The sequence below is a fragment of the Bacillus rossius genome, chromosome 3, assembly GCF_032445375.1.
Source record: "Bacillus rossius redtenbacheri isolate Brsri chromosome 3, Brsri_v3, whole genome shotgun sequence".
Taxonomy (NCBI): Eukaryota; Metazoa; Arthropoda; class Insecta; order Phasmatodea; family Bacillidae; genus Bacillus; species Bacillus rossius.
In genome coordinates, this window is record NC_086332.1 from 106,627,306 (window position 1) to 106,647,197 (window position 19,892).

At 35.3% G+C, this 19,892-nt stretch overlaps 1 protein-coding gene across 9 annotated transcripts in view; it reads right to left on the minus strand.

The window, feature by feature from the left end:
- The window catches only part of LOC134531113 (transcriptional regulator ATRX homolog), a 258,967-nt gene that overhangs the window by 84,082 nt on the left and 154,993 nt on the right, over window positions 1–19,892 (minus strand). For all 9 annotated transcript variants that reach the window (XM_063366679.1, XM_063366674.1, XM_063366677.1 and 6 more), the window contains 5 exons: window positions 18,886–19,052; window positions 12,606–12,743; window positions 9,730–9,905; window positions 7,321–7,560; window positions 5,454–5,637 (listed from right to left, as the gene is read on the minus strand). In XM_063366679.1, the coding sequence (XP_063222749.1) occupies window positions 5,454–5,637; window positions 7,321–7,560; window positions 9,730–9,905; window positions 12,606–12,743; window positions 18,886–19,052 (905 nt within the window). The remainder of the gene's footprint in view (window positions 1–5,453; window positions 5,638–7,320; window positions 7,561–9,729; window positions 9,906–12,605; window positions 12,744–18,885; window positions 19,053–19,892) is intronic.

Sequence of the window (19,892 nt, forward strand, 5' to 3'; positions counted from 1 at the left end):
AAAGGAGTGCGACGAGCCTCTGAGTATTTAGTTCAGTGACCACGTGTTCCTGCTCCTGAACCACGAGGCGTGTGGGACGCCTTAAGAGCCCACTGGTGCAATATCGTTTGCTAAGGGAACCGGGCCTAGCCCTACACGGGCCACGTAACGCCCTGAAGGGAGTCTCCGCCGGGTCCACGTGCCCATATCACGTGGTGGCGCCCACTCCGACATTCCATTCGTTACGTTCCCTTAAGTCCCTAGTACGACAAGTTGTTAAGTTCTCAAGGTAAGTTCGACAGATTTCAGTGATTATGAAAACAATTCCGTGTTGTTTTACAGTGTCCATTACAATGCCAAGGAGAGGACGAGCTGACATGGGTTGTCGAAGTCATTTAAATTCGCAGCGAGTTACTTCACGTACGAACCACACTGATGATCACTGGAATTTTGCGGAATTAACTTGGAGTTTCTGTGTATCGCGCATGGACAACTATATGTCGCGTGTTCGTGTGTCAGAAAGTCATCATCTTTGTTTATTTATGTGTCGAAAAACAAAACGAAAAATTTTGTTTAACCAGAAAGCTTTGCATTGAATTTTAACTGCATTTATCTTTCATGTAACTAAAATACATTGAATTCTTTTAAATTACAAACGAGTTTCATTTAAAAAACAAAACCCATATTGTGCACGATGAGGCTAAAATTATTGATCTCAATTAAATATGTTCGAAGGTTGATAAGGATTGATAATTGCTTATGAAGAGTTAAAATCGACTTAATTTTAGGTAGTACTAAGTTCACCGGGTCATTTAGTTAACATATATTTATTTTTTAATATATACTTAATATGATAAATTTTTAGCTAATTTCCTATACAGCTAAAAATATTCCTTTTAAAATGCAAATAATTGGAGATAAAATCAATACTTAATTAGAACTTTCTTTTTATTTTTTGACGGTAGTCGTAGGCAAAGCGCACAGCGAGGCGACAAAGGGTTTTGTCCTGCCGTCGCTGTCCGGAACCTATCGGGGCAATATAATGTAATTCATAAGAAGAGTCTACGTGTTTTCTCCTTTCTGGATGTACAGTTTAATTCTTTTTTGTGTTCTGTTGTGCGGAATATATTGTGATTTTTACATGAATAAAAAACAGGTAATACATCGAACATTGCATATGAATTACTTAGTGACCTGCTACCACCCTGTATGTACACTCATCATCTAATTATGAGCTAGCCAGAGGTGGTGAGTGGTAACACAGTGGACTGTAAACATCTAACCTTGCGCATGGCCAAATTAATGTGTTCTCAAATTACAAACACACTTTTAATATGAAACTAAATTTAACTAAGAATTCTTTAAAGAAATGCAGAGCATGATTAATATACAAAAAGCATTAATTTTTGGGAAAAACTGTAAAAAATTTTCCCCTTTTTAAAACCCAACTATAATTCTATTTCTCAGGGCTAACCGAACAACAGGAGTACCAAACGCATTGCATGTAAATGCCTCAATGCTGAACATGTGATATTCCCCCCTAGAGCAGAATTATCACTGCCTGCATTTTTGAGGTTATACTTCTTTTATGTGATCAGGGTGAAATTTTAGTATGAACCAGAAATGCAATGAATAAGCATGCATTACACAACATAAATTTAACAGGTTGAAAGTCCAATGCACATGTATGCAGAAACTGCTAAAGCCACGAGCTGAAGCAGTCAAGATGGCAGACTCACTTGTGGCAACATGTACCAGTATATATTAACTTTCACACATCGGGGGATGTACTAAGAGTATTGGTGTGCCAAAGTAAACTTTATTGTAGTGAAACTAACCTGGATACATTTTTTAAACTTTAATTGTCATAAGATATATTCACAACTTGAAAATACCTGTAGTTTATTAGCCAGGAAAATTGTGGTGGAACAAACACGGCATCAAAGATATTTAAAATTTTGTTGTTTCTATAAAGCATTGCTATCTTGCAAGTATTTTTCAAACTAAAAGTTGCAGTCAAATAGATACATTATAAAATAATTAACCTGAAACATTAAAAAACATATATTATAACACCATGTATGTGTGTGTGTGTGTGTGTGTGTGTGTGTGTGTGTGTGTGTGTGTGTGTGTGTGTGTGTGTGTGTGTGTGTGTGTGTGTGTGTGTGTATATATATACATTTTGCTTAAAAGAAAATCAGTTTGTGTATACATCCTACAAACAAACCTTAACCTTACTGAGCTGATTCAACATTTAAGATATAACAGTACAAATTTCATAACAAAATTATTTTATTCATCATGGCATCGAATATATGTAGGCTAACAATTGCTTGTGTCTTTACAGTATGACAAATGCTGTGCTAACTCTACAGTTCAATTTTTTACTGACTCTTCAGTTAAATTTTAACTAAGGATTATCAAAATTTTAATGTGTATTTTTAAGTTTATAACGAACGCTGGGCTGCAGGTAAACACTCAAAGTGAATAATTAAATTAAGGCCTTGGAAGCGTCAGCCCAGAAAACAAAACAATAACAACAATAATCACAGAGGTGCCCAGACGTCGTATAAAAGAATTTTATTTATAACCTCCTAGCAACTCTAGTAGGCTATGTGGATCGGGGATGAATAATAATGAAATAACAAGACTGGTGGTTTGATTTATATAAGTGCCCTTTTACTAAACTAATTTACTTTTGTTTTTATCTTTTAATTACATTGGTATTAAAACATATTGATTACAAAATGGAGGGAGCCCCGGGGCAACAAAATACATATAAAAGTAACACCATAATACATCTTGAACTTAATACTGGTTTTAAGTTAGCTCGCAGGCTCCAAAGAAAGAAACAATTACCTTGAAATTTAATTATATCCTGTGTCCTGGCACCGGAGGTTTCGGCAGATTAAAGTCCAGAAGAAATCATTTTGAGTAGAAACTTGGAGATAAACTCGGAGTTAAACTTGGAGTTAATTTTGGAGATAAACTTCGAAGCTGAACTTGGAGCTAAGTTTGGAGCTAATTTTGGACCTCAACTTGGACCTCAACTTGGACCCCGCCTGCAACCAAAGTCCCAAATTACTTAGACTGGTTAACAGGCGGCTAAGCCTGGACAAGACTATGCCCAGTGAAAGGCAAAAAAAAAGGGGGGGGGGGTGTAGGGATGACGACCACTTACCCAAAACAGCGGGGTGAAGTCATGCAGGCTGCCTCCAGGAGCAGGGAATGCAGCTCGCGGCAGGGAAGTTCGCGGTAATCATGATTAGAGAAAATGAAATAATTTAGATTAACAAAAAAACTATTGCGGGCAGCAAAATTTAAAAATAAGAAAATTGAGGCCTCTATGCCTTGACGTTGGCGATTACATGACGTAGTGTCGAGTCTGGGACGAACAACGGAGATTAACTCTTGCGGATCGCGACGCGTGGTCCGCACAGACCAGAAGCTGCCCGCCGAATCTTCAAAAAATGGCGTCGGGGCGCCTAATTAAAAGAAGCAACTGCCCCCAGCCAAAGAAAAGGGGGGGGGGGGGGGTGATTGCCCGAAGGTGTCCGGAGATGCCCGAAGGGGCGAAGCAGACTGCAACATGTTCGCCGCACTCTCACGCGAGTCGTAGGCGAACTAAAATCGCAATCGCACTACGACTGCTGGCAAGGTCGATTGTGACAAGCTGTCTCTTATGGGAGGGATGAGTAGTGCACTCTGGCAGGCAAGACGAGAACCTGCCTGGAGGGTCACAGAAACATCCGCTAGAGTGCAGTGGGCGCGCTCGCGACGAGCGGTCAGAGCAAGGTTAGGGATTTTTCCCGCCGCTAAACTTCGCTGAGGGCTCTGTTTGACAAGGGCGAAAGTCCTTGAAGAGACAATGTCTCCGCCTGGGTTCACTGGGGGTCGTTGCTCCGGGATGGAGTTCCCGTGAAGCCACAGGTGGGTGATGAGGGGAGGGGGGTTTAAATTTGCTAAGTCACCTGGGAAAGGCGTCATGTGGACCGCCCCGAGGCGTCGCCGCTGGCTGTAACTTGGTCCAGAGGTGTGCTGGCAAAACCCTTACCTATGCTTGCCTCCGAGAAATAAAGTTGCTAGCAGTGGGTTTGGGGTAGCGTTCGCTAGCACGAAAGTCATTCTGTTACATGGAGAAAACGTGACGCGAACCGCGGCCGAGATGCTGCGATCGCAAATCGTCAGCAAACAGTATCTAATTGAAGCCTGCGAACAAGCGCAGGTGCACTGAGTTGCACAAGCTTACGTCGGAGTGTACAGTAATGGAAACAAAATTAAATTAAATTTAATAATGCAAATTTATTATTTGGTTTCCTTCTTTAAAAGGTAAAAATTAAATTTAAAATCGTACATTTGTGCCTGAAAGTGGCACTGAAACGGCACAAGTTATTTATTTTTATGACATATATTATAACATAAAGTATTAAACGATAGTTTGTTGTACTCTTAAAAAAATTTAGTTTGGCACACCAATACGCTATCTTTTCGAGATTTCTGAGACTTCCAAAGATGGCAGCATCGTGTTTAGGGACACATTTCCATTCCTAAAGATTTCCGTTCCATTTAAGAAATTACTCCTAGACACCAAGAGCTAAGATAATTAGACAAAAAAAGAAAGCACATATCTATACACACATGCATGCACATATGCACACTAACATGCATGTGTATGCACATATACATATGTGCATGCACGCAAATGTGCATGAATGCATGAACATATGTGTGCACACAAACATGCATGTGTATGCACACATACGTATGTGCACGCATGCAAATGTGCACGAATGCATGAACATATGTGTGTGCACGAACACACACACATGCGTGCACACACATGCGCACACACACACACACAGAGAGAAATAGAGAGAGATTTGAGAATCTCTTATACATTGTAGTATGTCCAAACCAGGGCACTAAGCCAATGGGATGATTGCTGCACAAAAGATTTGTGGTCACAGTGAGTCTCAAATAGTGACACTCATGGTCAAAACCCAATTTAAAATTAAATGTTGAAAAGGTTTGATTGCAGCTTGAACCAGACCAGCAAGCATTAAATTCTCTCCCCTGAAATTACTTGAATGTTCTTGGCGAGTCGCAATGAGACAAGACTGGTCAGGGCAGCGTCTAACGACAAACTGTTTTTGACCGCGTGAAAAGTGGGAGTGAGTGAGTATAAATGTGTTTATTTATATGCATACGCATGTGCAAATTAATAAAAATAATTGCAAAAATAAATATATAATTTACAAGGGTGGAGAAGTGCAACTTTGCAAGTTACACCCACCACATGACTACGTAAAACACTAACAAACTACCGTCCACGTAAAACACTACCAAACTACAATCTGATTCAGAAACCTGTACTTTGCTTTTACAATTTCAAACATGATTCTAACTAAAGACTAGCAAAACTTTATTTTCTGAATTGCTGATGTCATAAAACATAGTACAATAATTCCATTTACCTTCTGGATTCTGACGAGTTCTTCGAGTGCCAGGTCGTTTTGTTGGGTTGTCTTTTTTCTCCCCATCCTCGACGCAAACAACATCAGAATCCGAGGAGCTTGTTGATTTGACGTCTGATTCGGATGTATTTCCATCATCAATAAAGTTTTTCAATGAACCTTCAGAGTCTGACTTCAAAAACCGCTAAAATAAATAAGAAAAACAGCAACTGATGGTATAAAATGATTCTGGAAGTTAACCATTTTTAAAATCACACTTTCAAAAGAAAAAAATTCTGACAAAAACTGCACCAAATAATTAATATGTTAGTCAAAAATTTTTTTTTACATTAACACAATTAGAGTTAGGAATTTTGAAACTCTGATACCTCTATACCAGTTGATATTACATTCAATCAATGTTTATACTTGTGTTATGTTATACTGGATGAAAAAACTCTTTCCCTACCTATGTCAGCTTGCAAGGAATTCCAAAGCGTTCTACCAGCTTTTGTTTAAGTCTTAATAATTGTTTAGTGAAAGAAGGAAACTAGATCATGGAAGAGTTTGAATGTTTATTTTTCGGAGTAAAAATGTGTAATATTTGTGGAACTTTCAACATGAAAATTTTTTTTTGTGCAGTGTTATTTTTAATGTACTTATAATTTTTGTGTAAAACATGTACTTAATTCTATATTATGTTTAAATATTTTACATTTTTTTCAAAAACACAAAATTGTTTATTAAATTTAGATTTCTTGATAAACATTAATGATTATTTTTACTAAAAGAATTGAGTGGCAAAGTATTGATGTATAGAACTGAATGAAAACAACACTAAGGATTAATTAAGTATTGTTATTATGGTACTAGCCCAACTCTAAACACAATATTAATTTTTTTTTTTTATTTCATAGGAGTTACTAATGCACGTGTGCAATTTAGCTCTCAATGAAGTTATTCTACACACATGGCAGAAAATACACCAATGGCTAACAGAAATGTTCAATAACCATATAAAATATACACACGCACGCACACAAACACACACACACACACACACACACACACACAGGTATATATAAACAATACCAGGGAGTGGTAATTGTGCAAAGCCGTTTTTTCTTCAGCTAATTGTTGCACCATATTGATTCCAATATTAGTGTGATTGCAGTGTTTTGCACTGTGAAAAAGTTTTAAATTACCTTTTTTTTTGGTATTAATGACGGAGATTCTAATTCATAGTTACAAACCACCATCAGACATTATCAAGCACCATTTCCGCAATAATTTGGGCAGGACAATATGGCGAAGGTGAGGTTAAAAAGTGACTTCAGCTAGGTCACAGCATGCAATCTCCTGACAATTCCAGACTCCATGAATCATACTCAAAAATACCAAAGACATAAACAGAAAATAATAATTTTTTGTTCACTTAACTAGGGCTTTTAACATTTAATAAACTGTGAGGTTATTAGATGCTAACACACAACGAAACAGAACAGGGTTATTGGGAAAAGAATTAGCCATGGCCTGCAAAATTTTGCACGTGGAGTTAACTGACACGTCATCTCTGGATAAGGTGCTTGTATGATGTATACTGCCCATATGTTTAAAGCTGAAAACTTTAAAATATACAGAAAGTTTTCCACAAGACACAGTTCTGACGTCCAACCTGTTTAACAAGTGCAGGCTGGCCTCCCTCAGAGAAGGGCTTCTTAATTCCCAGACCTGCAGTAAGGAACACTACAGCATTTGTCTGGAGTGGTTTCAGGAAACCACGGAGAACCGGGATACAAACCCAGGCACTCTGGAAGGCAAGTCCAGTGCCTTCCCACTCTACCACCTCATTCCAAGGAATCAGAATTACTACAAGTAAAGTCTTTACCTTTTTTTCAGCAGTCTTCTCATTCTTCTCAAAATTCATTTGCAAAACTCTAGGATGGGTGCAGATCCTCTGGATGATGTGAAAATCTGTAAAAAGCTTTGCAGTTTTTGCTTTGCCATCGGGTGCGTTGTGGTCGAGATAATACTGGTAGAGCTTAATCTGCAGCTCCGTCAGGCGTATGAAAATGGCATACTCTTGCTTGGGAGGAAGATATGGTGTCAATACTGCGTAATCAAATCTCTGCAAAAGTGAATGTATGTAAATTCCAACATAATCAGAAATATATATCAACTAAATTCATCATACCATAAAATGAAAACTATTAATACAGATAGAGCTGGCAGTCTCGTACTGTTTACTATTTCTTGAAATTAAAACTGTCAAGCATATATGATTGCACCTAATGAAAACAAGTTAATACACTAATATTTGATCTTTATAATGTTAACATACAGGAACCAATTAAATTTTTTCTTTTTCTGCACGTGATTCTGGATTCAATTTAATCAATACAACATGAGTAAAAGAGAAGAGAGAAAAAATTATTCAAAGACGCATCACAAAAAAAAAATTGCAGAAATATTTAAAATAAAAGTACGGGCAATTTATAAAAACACAAGATCTGAGCAGGATTCTGTTAAACCAGGAACGTATCATTCCCGAAACATTGGGCAGAAAAGTACGTTTTCCAATTTCTCAATTTTATTCCAGTACCAAAGTTGTTAACAATCTATTTTAAGACAGAACTGTACTATAACCTAATTACACATATGCACGCAATCAATAATACACCATTTTCAAAATTAAAACTATTTATGGTGGTGTTTAAAATGTCACAGGCCTGATCATAGCCAAGCATTTTATTCAGCATTGGAAACACAAAAGCAAATAACTACTGTTGCAAAATGGAAGCGAAACCAATCTCATCCACAATTGAAAATACAAATATTATATTTATTTAACACGTAAGAAACAGTTATTTACTTGTTTCACATTATGTTCTGGTATCGAAAAAATTAACAAAATTGGGAAAGACCATGTACTACACAACAAAAGGGCAACTTTACAAAATTTGAACATGGTAGTGGAAATGACGTTTAAATCTATAGTCAAGACCAACCACCAACAATGTTCACACAGTAGTATTTTGACTAGCTGCATTTATCTATGACCCTATAGACATTTAGACTTGCTACTCGAAAGCAAAATAAACAAATGTAAACAACAGTAACAAAATCTAGTATAAATTCGCTGTAAAAGAGTTTATATGTTTATAATATTTCCAAATTGGTACTTGGCCATCGTAAATAACTAAAACAAGAAAATAACTTGTGTTAATAGTGTAAATAATAGCTCATTTTAACACTAATTAATTTTTTTTTTTTAAATTTTGTGGTTATCATAAAATTATTTAATGTTAGCCTTATTTAATGGTATTTGTAGTCATTGAAAATGACCTGCTTCTATCAATGTATGATCACTAGATTTGGGGCATTTGAGCTTACGCAGTAAAAACACAACAATTTCCCATTGTAATAATAAAACACATTTTTGAACTTTATAGCTTCAAATAATTCCCAATCCCACCCACATGGGAATTTGTTTTCCATCCTAAATTTTTCTGAACCAAAACCCCTATCCCACTCAGAAATAATAAAAACCTTTTTTTTGGTACACTTCCTATGAAAATTAATAATCATAAAATACCAAACTTCGAATAAAAACCAGCACTACAAAAATATTACATGACAAATAAACTGTTTACAGCTGTTCAATATCAAATATCTCCCAAATTGGCAACGTGTTAATGATACTAAAATAATAGTGTACTTATTTCACAAATCACATAAGAACAGATGAAAAGCATGAAATTGATTAATTTATAATGTTGATGTTTTTCAGATTATGCCATGAGAAACATATTTACTCGTTTTCCTAAGTAGGGATATTAAGCAGGTACATTAACAAATCAACCAAAACATTTGATAATTCAAAGTTAAATTTGGTGAAATGAATCCAATACAAAATATGTTCTTTCAAGATCCTGCAAGGCTGTTTGTTGCAATATGGTGAAATAATGGTGTTTTACATATGAAAACAAAAAATTATTATTGTAAAAAAATTAAAATGAAAGGAAGTATTTTTATGCAGATTAATACCAAATGCATGCAGTCTGGAAAATAGAACTCTCTCAATTTACTGAGTAATTTGTCTATAAATTTTCATGGTTTTCTGAACAGTAGATTAAAAATTATAAGATATAAAAATGTAGCTGATAATTACTATAATACATACTTATAATTACATTAACAGATTGACAAACTAAAATAAATTTTTTAACATTATCTCCAGACTTATCAATGGCATACAACATAAACACTACACAATACATAAACAAATTGGACATACCTGTATTGACCCTTCCAACATTTTGTGCAACACATGTGCACGCCTTTTCATGACCTTCACATCATGTGCATTGGAATCCACATAGGAACCATTAATTATTGGATTCACAAACCGATTCTGGAATTCTTTACGTGTTCCGAGGAGATTTGGTTTCACAAACTGCACCATGCAATGATCTAAAACCATTTTGGAAAACAAAATTGACAATAGCAAAATGTTTAAGTAAAATATAAATGATTAATGCTGCCACAGCCTTTCTAATTAAACTTCAAGTTCTAAAACAAAATTGGTACTTAAAATTATTTCATTAATTACAATAAAATATTTTTAACATTTTAGGGCACATATGGGCATTAAAAATTATAGTACTTAAAAGTACTTATTACTAAAATCACTTTTATGTTTGTACTGTTCCCATCACGTTACACAAAATCTTCATTGAACAGTTTTAACAAACACAAAGAAGTAAAACACTAAAAGAACATTTGTATATATGCAGTGTTCAATGGGACCATAAATGCTAATGAAATGCTGTCTGCAGTTGAAAAAATAAGTTATTACAAGTTACCAACAAAACTATTAAAGACAAATTACACTTAACGAAAAATTGTGAAATGGTTTTTCAAAGAGATTTTACAAGTCTCTGTCCATAAAACACTGTCATACAGGTATATATAGTACTGAAAATATTTCAAATGGAACATTAGCTATTAATAACTGTGCATAATCAGTTGTGACAATACTTATCAAAAGGGAAAACAAACCTTTAAAAACAACTTCAGCATAATTGTAAAAACTAGGGATAACATTTTATGGTGAATTGCGATAAGATCGAAATAACACTGAAATGAGTAGTGTTAATACACCATGTAACAGCAAAATGCAAGTTACCATAACATTTAAAACTGAAAAGGAAGTTAATTAGAGAAATAAAAATTAAAATATAAACAAATTTAACAAAAATTTCTAAATATTTATTTGATAACATCCAAATTAACATTTTATTATTTTAGTAAGCAGTTACTAAAAAAAAATATTTCCACTAAGTGCATTTTAAAAATGAATTATGTTTCCCAAATAAGAATCACAATCTGTACTTGGTGATACTTCACAAAAAGCCTATGCAACATAGAAAGTGACTCCATTAAAGACTTCCACAGAATAAAAAAAGTATGTCTATTTAAAACACTCATCACTAGGGACCATAAATAACGGTAAATAAAACTGACCAAAAGCAGTTTTAAAATAAGGCAAAAGCAGTGCAAGAAGTAAATACTAAAAGATAAAAGCGGCGTGAAAAATTGGTGTAAAAGATTTTAACGTTATTTTTAAAATTTGTATCAAATGTATTTTTTTTCCTATTATTCACTTAAATATTGTTTTTTATACACTACAAATTGAAACTTAAGAATTTGTGGTAGTTCTAAAGAAAAAGTCCCTTATCCAGAAAATAATACAAAAATCTTTACTTTTTTTTTACTTTCAGACATTTTTTGTCAATCATTCTCTAAGAGGGTATTTAGCTACTTAAAGTAATTTACAGTTTTAACGAGTTGTTGGTTGCTATGACATTGCATGAATGGTTGGTTAGGTTGCTACATTAAAAATACTTCAAAACAGTAAGGATAGTTGGTTAGGTTCAGTAATTCATAATGATCTTAAGTACATATTTTTAATGTACCTAAACAAACCTAACCAACAAGTCAAACTATGTATTTAAAGTATTTTATATGCTACTAACCTAACCAACCATCTACACTATTTTAAGTATTCAGATTATAACTAACCAAACCTAGTTACTCGTTAAAATTGTAAACTATTCAAAGTATCACAGCACCATTTTATAGAATGTTTGAAAATATATAGGGAATGAATAAAAAAGCAGTTTTATTATTTTCATTTAGAAAAGATATTATTCTTTAGAATTATTGATTAAATATACACCTGATCATCTCTATAACTTGAATAAAATTAAATTCAAAAACTGAAATAACTTACAGTTAAACCATTAAGACACATGGCAGATACTAAATAAAAGCAATAAAATGCCCAACATTTGGCATAACCTACACAATGTGTACATTTCTTAAGGTTGTATTAAAAACTTAAGTAAAGGTAAACAAGGGGATGGAATAAATGTACGTAAAACACATTGGAATATGTTTTCTCATACTGTTAACAATTATTTCTTGGCCTAAACAATAAATTACGAAAACGTAAAGTGAAAACAAATGAGCTGTTAGGTAATTTCCATATAATTTTTCACATTTGTTTGGAAGTTTCCCAGTAAACTACATTTTTTTCCACTTGAAAAAACATATTGTGTCACATTAAGTAATTAAAGAAAAGTAACATAAAAACCAGTTATAATATAAAATGTGTAGTAACTTTACTTGTAAACAAAGCCACCCTGCTTTTTAACCAAGTAACCAAAGAATACGCACACCAGAAAGAGCATAGACAGAGACCGAAGTATCACATTTGAGGCTTTCATAAGTAATTTTGATTTGTGCTGTTATAGAAAAAATACTACGTTCAAGATATCAAAATACTCTGTTATTGAAATTTGTTACAAATTTATGACTAACTACGTAACGTTTTCAAAAATGGCATTAATCATCTGTATTTCGCTTCAAACTTCGTGTTAAATCAAAAAATGTTTAAATTTTGTGAAAAACTTTGGAAACCGGCCAAATTTGTGTTATTTCTCAAATTTCACAATCCAAGATTTTTTGGGGTCCCTACTCATCACACAATATTTTCCTGTATTTTCTCATGAAATAACAATGTAAAAACACTAAAAATTTTAATGAACGTAATATACAAAAAGGATTACTACACATTATAATGTTTAAAAAATCAATTGAACAACTCACATTCTGCAAGATTATTTTGAAGCGGTGTTCCAGTGAGCACAATGCGCCTCAGCGTTCCTATCTTCGTCATTGCTTTGGAGATTTTGGTCGTTTCATTTTTTAACAGATGACCTTCATCACACACAACCAAATCTGGGCCTGCAAAATAATAAAATAGAAACTATTACAATATACATAGTATAAAACTGTAAATGGATATACAGTTAATTTTACATATTAATAAAATACATCACAACATAACAAATATATTGCTTTGTAAACTTATTTATACAGTTTCAATTTAGGTTGTGAATACTCCAGGGGTTGCGAAAATTTTACTTAAATACAGTCAAACCTCTTTGAAATGACCCCTCATGGTTCCCAGGAGTAGGGTCGTAATAGAAGGGGGGTCGTAATAGATGTTTTCCGAAATTTTCAGTTCATTTCAACCCCCCCCCCCCCCTTCCCAAACCGCTACTCGCTAAGAAACCAGCCGTACAATGGCAGGATGCTGTCACTCACAATGCTAGATGGCTTTGCTTTAAACCCCCTTCAACCTTCATGACAAGTCCCTCGCCCTACAGGCCACCTCTAAAGAAAATATGTCAAAAGACAGTTTATTTTTACTGGTTATTTTACATTAGGCGTCTGCGAGCAGAAGATTTTCACTTCGAGTCGAGCTCGAGCGAGTTTGCTAAAATACTCGCGAGTATCGAGTCGAGTTCGAGTTTTTTTTTTTTTTAAGTTTATTGCACATAAATTTACTGTGATGGAGTAATAAAATGTGAGAACTTTTGAGAAAAATATGGAAATAAAAAAAGAAACCATTATCATTGTTTGCCTACTAAATAGATAGACCTACATTAGAGGTCTGCGAGCCTAAGAATTTTACTTTGAGCCAAGCTCGAGCGAGCCTACTTGAAAGTTCTCGAAGCTTGAGCTTTTGTGATACAGTTACACTTTTGGGAAATTATTTTTACCTTAAACTTAGTAGGTATAATGTTTGAATAAAGTATTAAAATGAAGTGGGCTTATTAATTTTGGGTAACTATTTACAGAGTGCTTTTATAATTTGCACTGCTAGGAAAAAAAACATGTTTTCCATTGAATCTAACCTGTTTCCATTGGTTCATTAGTAACTGATATCATCCAACTAACATAACCACAGTTTACAAGTACGTATATGTTTGTGTAAATGTAACATATCTTTGGAATAATTTCATCCTTGTCAATTTTTCTGGAGTCCTTACTGAGCTTCAACTAACTGAGCACCAAAAATCATGTTGTTTGAAAAGTACATTCACATTGTTTCAACATTTCCACTTTTCGGCACAAAAATTCTGAGAGAGATTGTCATAGAGTATTAAATTCTGTTCTTCAATCTATCATGCAGAAAAATAATTTGTTCTGCACGTTCAGGAGTTAAATTAGCTCTACGATTGGAGATGGTGTTTACAGCAGAAGAGAAGCGTCTCTCGCTGGCAACCTGTGTGGCTGGAATTCTTTAGTAAAATTCTTGGTAAATATGTAGAGTCGCGGTATATGCGGAAAAAAAATGCTAAAATTCCGAAAATACTTTTATTCTATGCTCTTTCACTTCCTCTTTTCAAATCAACCGGCGGAGATAAGAAATTCCAAATACTTTAGGAATATCGAATTTTTTAATTTTCATCACAATACCTGGGTATTCATGCGGCGATCAACATTGTTTCTGGTTTACGAGTATCTATTATGTTTCTTATTGGACAATTTTGTCACGTGACAGTTCCGTGATTGGCCAGTATTCAAATGAACCAATACGTGATTATTTATTTATTTATTAATGTTCCGTCGGAGGTATCGCGACGTAGGTGAACGACTACATCATTTCCTTCTAATGGCAAAGGAAATGTACCCGCCTCCAACTTAGGTAGGTTTTTAACGTTTCTAATTTTAAAGTCTTATTTATTTGGATATTGTTGCGCAAGTAATAAGTAACAAAAATATTTTACGTGAGTTGTTAATGTTAATCATTTGTCCGGGTTTGTTAGGTCAGGTCAGTTACATTATAAATACTTTAAAACTAAAGAACCATTGAAATTAATTCACATTATTTTTTATGTCCGCTTAGTTTGAAAGTATTAATAATGTAACTGACCTGACCTAATCGACCATTTTATTTATTAAACATTCACGAACACACGGCAAAATAACAAAAATGGCGTCGGTCTAATGGTTGTACAGGTGTTGTATTGCAAAATTAAAAAATTCTATAGCTCCTAAAGTATTTCGAATTTCTTATCTCCGCCGGTTTTAATGAAAAGAGGAAGTGAAAGAGCATATAATAAAAGTAATTTCGGATTTTTAGAATTTTTTTTTCGCAAATACCGCTACTCTACATGTTCAAAATTAAAAAATTGTATATCTCCTAAAGTATTTGGAATTTCTTATCTCCGCCGGTTGATTTGAAAATAGGAAGTGAAAGAGCATAGAATAAAAGTATTTTCGGATTTTTAGCATTTTTTTCCGCATATACCGTTACTCTACATATTTACCAAATTGTTTAACCTCAAAATTAGTGTCAAATATCTGTAACTTGTCATTAAGTTTAATCAATTTAAAGTAATAAAAATAGAAGCATTTTACTTAATTCAATTTACACATGCAAAAAAAACTTACGCACAATAAACCTACATGGAAATTAAAGTCTTTTTCAATGTCCTGTAGTCTGAAATATGTTTACTCATGTCATCAAATGTAGAGCTGTACTGAAGAAGCCGATTTTGCCAATATTTAGTTGAATCGGCATTTCTGCCAACTTCCAATACTCTTGTTAATTTTCGGCCGATATTACTGAAAAACGAAAGAGACTGCCATAACCTAAAAATCCACGAGTACCCTTTTCACTTTTCGTAGTAGTACTGCATTCTTTCAGATCACATTATTTCTTAGCAACATGTGCCAACCGTACATATCAATATTTAACATCCTTTTTTTTTTTTTCAATAATGTTCTTTAATTTTAATATGTCCTAAATAAATACATTACCATCACGGTAAATACACATCTCGGTTATTACGGCAACTATAGTGCAAATGTGGTAACTATCATGCTTCTGCAGTAGTTATGGTATCTACAAAGAATCTTTAGTTCTTTTTATGGTAATTATCTTAAGATAACTATTGGAATTGTACTGTAGTTATGGTACATCATCCATATTTCTTCGTAAGTTGTTGTTCATTTGTCTTTTCTTCATATTTATATTTACGTGCGCCATTACTGGCAGGAACTTTCATAAAAATTTTAAACGGGACTTTATATCACACATTTAATGGCGTAAATGATGAGACCCCGGACAATTTAAACGCTTTTTACAGTAAAATGCGGGAAATGTTTCCGCATAAAGCGGGAAATACTTCCGCATAAAGCAGTAAAGTGATACATTAATGCTATGCGGAAAATTAAAGAAGTAAAAAAAATTAATCACGGAAATTCGTAAATCCCGGGTACGTAAAAATGATGTGTTCATGTAAATGGTCGATCATGTTACATTATAAAGTAAAGGATAATAGTGTTGTAAAACTTTTATTCCGATATAATGAGAGTTTTTTTTTATAGGCACAGTGCAAGTAGAGCTCGCTCGAATTTCGAGTTGTTGAAAAGACACGAGCTCGAGTTCGAGTATTACTAAAAAACTCGACTCGAAACTCGAATTTCGAGTACTCGCAGGTGTCTATTTTACATGTACGTTTTCTGCTTTCTGTAGTTAAATAAACTAGAACCCCGATGTCACGAACCCCGGATTTACCGAAGCAGTGATTTTACGAATACATTCTCGGGAACCGTCAAAAAATTGGACATTTTGACCAAAATGTGAAAATCAGAAGAAAAAAAATAAAAAAACGAAATGAAAGATCATTAAAATCTGTTAAATTTAACACACAGCGTATTTTTGTGTCGGCTTTAATACTTCCAATAATGTTCATGTAAGAATAACAGAAAAATAATGGGACATTTCCTTTAAAAATATGGCAGCTGTAGGTTCTGCAACGCGAGTGGGCGCACACAAAGCTCGCCCGGCTGGCTGGCGGCAACGGCTTCATGACGCATAAGCTCACCACTCCCGCCCCTCGTTCACATTCTTCTAAGCTAGCTCATCCCTCCCAGACACACAAACCATCTAGTGTCCTCCCTTATAACACCCCAACTTCGCTCCCCTTTGAAAAACCTTCAGTGAGAAAATGCTCATTTCACCCTCCCTTCTCCCGTAAAATTGGGCTATTATGAATGGTGTATTAAAGCGGTGAGGGAGGGGTCAAAATAGGTCACTTTTCACACCAAGTTCGAGTTCAGTCATCTCTGGCAAGGAATTTACAAGCTTTCAAACTTTAATATACAGTAGAATCCCGCTGATGCGACCCCTCACGGTTTCCGGAAAAACGGACTTATAAACGGAATGGTCGCAATAGAGAATTCGAGCCAACTTTTACCCCCCCCCCCCCCCCACCCCCCTTCCCAAATCACATAAAAAATCACCTTTGTTCGTATAGATTTCATATTCAAATAGTCTATGGTGTAAAAATGACAACTTTTTAAATTCATAATACAGTATTTAAATAGCAAGATGTTTCCCGAAAAAAACCATACCCTAGAAAGCAATATTGGAGCTCCCGTTGCCGAGAAAAAAAAATTTCAACACAGTGCAGTGTGTCCATTTTCGCCATCTTTGTATAGAAAAAACAGACGATTTAGTGTTGAAATGATAACTTTTTATTAAAGGTTTATTATGTCTCTTGCGGGCTGTATTAGTGTGGCGTTTGAAAGGTTGCGTTCTGTGACAACAGGTGGTCTGGTGGCGCTTATCGCTCTGGTCCGTCCGGCTGACGTGCAGGAATACAAGAAGAAAAGTAAGCGCGTGTGTGTGACAGAGAAAGAGAGAAAGAAAGAGAGTGAGAAAAAAAAAAGGGGGGGGGGGGGGGGGGGGGGGGGGGGGGGGCTGGCAACCAGCAGCATTGTTAGCTAGCGAGAGAGTGACTGTAAATATCGACCTTCACTACTTCCGCTTGCTGCAGGGTTCGCTCTCTTTTATCTCTGTCTCCCCCTCCCACAAACACACTTGCTGACAGGGCTCGCTCTCTCTTCACCTTCTTTATCTTATCTCTCACGCACACTTGAAGCACCTAATACTTCGGCACGGGACAGGGACGGCAATAGACGCGCGCGCAGATGCTATCAGGTGATGCGCGCAGTTTACCGGTATTGGCTAGCGTGGACAGTCTAGAGGGGTGGTATCTATTTTTAGCTGTCTTTTATATGCCTGTGCCGACCTCCGTAGCGTAGTCGGATGCACACTGGCTTACGGTGCGAGGGGTCCTGGGTTCGAGTCCCGGGTAAGGCATGGGTGTAAGATATATATTCTCATATTTGATAACAACTGGAAATTGAAGATACAAGCTGCATATAATGACCCTTTGGCTATGGGCGAAAGCTGAAGGCCACATAACTATATATGAAAAAAAAATAAAGTATGCCTGCCTGCTTACAGTACAGCGCTCGCCAAGATAAATGTGAACACACAGCACCCAACAAAGTGTAAGACTTGTTTTTCAGCCAATTTTACTCAAATTTTCGACTTTCTCTGCTCAAATTTTTCACGGTTCCTCAAAAATCGGTCGTATAAACGGAATGGACGCATCAGAGGGGGGTCGAATCGGCGGAATTCTACTGTAAATGTATTTTAATAGCAAGGGTCCTATGAAAAGGAATATACCAAATAAAATCAAGCTGCTGTCACCAAACAAAGCATAAAACGGCCAAATGCGTGGTCGTTTCGTTATTGCTCGCACGAGAGGTGAGACGTGGAATGTTAGAAGAAAGATAAATGTGGGGGAGACAGACGGCAGCCAGTGTGTTTCCTGCATGGGGAATAAGTGGCGTAGCTTTTTTTTTTATGCTGGGTGAAGCGACCTTTTTCTATCAACCCACAGGAAAAGATAATTGCTTGAGCTGTCAAAATAAACATCGCTGCGGCAGTTAAAACATGTCGGCACTCTGCAAGAGAAACGCAGTAACAAACTTATTTTCTGTCCGATTTTCTTTGGATTTTCAGCAATTTTTTCACGGTTCCTCGAAATCGGGTTGTAATAGAGAGGTGGTCACAATAAATGGGGTCGCAACAAAAAGGTTTTACTGTACTAACTGAAAATTAAGATAAATACACCTTTCAAATAAGTATTCGTTTCCACACAACACATGGCTGTGTGAATAACCATACATCCCTACATTTTACACACAAAGATAAGGGGTGATAGAGTGAGCGTACCTGGGTCCAAAAGCGCTTCATGAAGCTTGTCGGCATCTCCCTTCCTGCGCAGCTTCTGTGGCCCCAGCAGTACGAGGTCACGGAACATTTCGTAGCTCAGCACCATAATGCCACCCTTCGAGTGCCAGTCCCACAAGTCCAACATCCGGGGCTTGTACTTCTTGGTCCTGAAGCAACAAGAGTAGCACTTTACAATTACGAATGAGAACTAGTTTTTTATTTTTTATTTTAAGAACAATATATATACTAGACATTGTCTAATCATTGTTTCTTACATTAGTTCAGTTTCATCCCTATCAGTAGTTGGCCAGTCAATAATTTCTGAATAAAATATTTCTAATTAATATTTCCAGAAAGAGAGTTACACAGTCATCCACTTTTATGTTTAAGGCATTTTTTTTAAATATTCAGAATGTCATAAATTATGTTACAGAACTTAGATGGGAATTAATCATGAAAGAGTACACAAAAAAGTTTTATAAGTCACACAGTAAAGGAGCTACAATCTGGAACGTGAAGCTCAAACGAGGTGGATTAATTCACAGGCAGCTAAGCAACCTAGGAAATGTGAGTGAGAACAATGCTGCTAAGTAATAAACTTTTGGTATGAATAAGTTAAATAAAAATTTTATCATATTTTTTTTAAATCACACTATACTTATAAATAAACAGAATGTATTAAAATAAAACCAATAACACCAAAACTTTCTGCATGTGTGCGTGACTATATATGGTGATTAAATTCGACCGACAAACTTTGGCTGCCTATTAGAAAATGTAACTAATAATCAAACTAAAACAACAGCAAACATAACTTAAATCACATTAGCGTAAATGCTGAACAAACCATATGCGTTATCAAACAATACAAGAGAAAAAATGTGGTCGGACTTTTATTTGTGAGCAAAAATCTTGTCCTTGCACATTACAGTAAGTCCTCTATTTACGTCGTACCGATTTACGTCGTTTCGGATTAACGTCGCTAATGTTTGAGTACTCATGTTTCA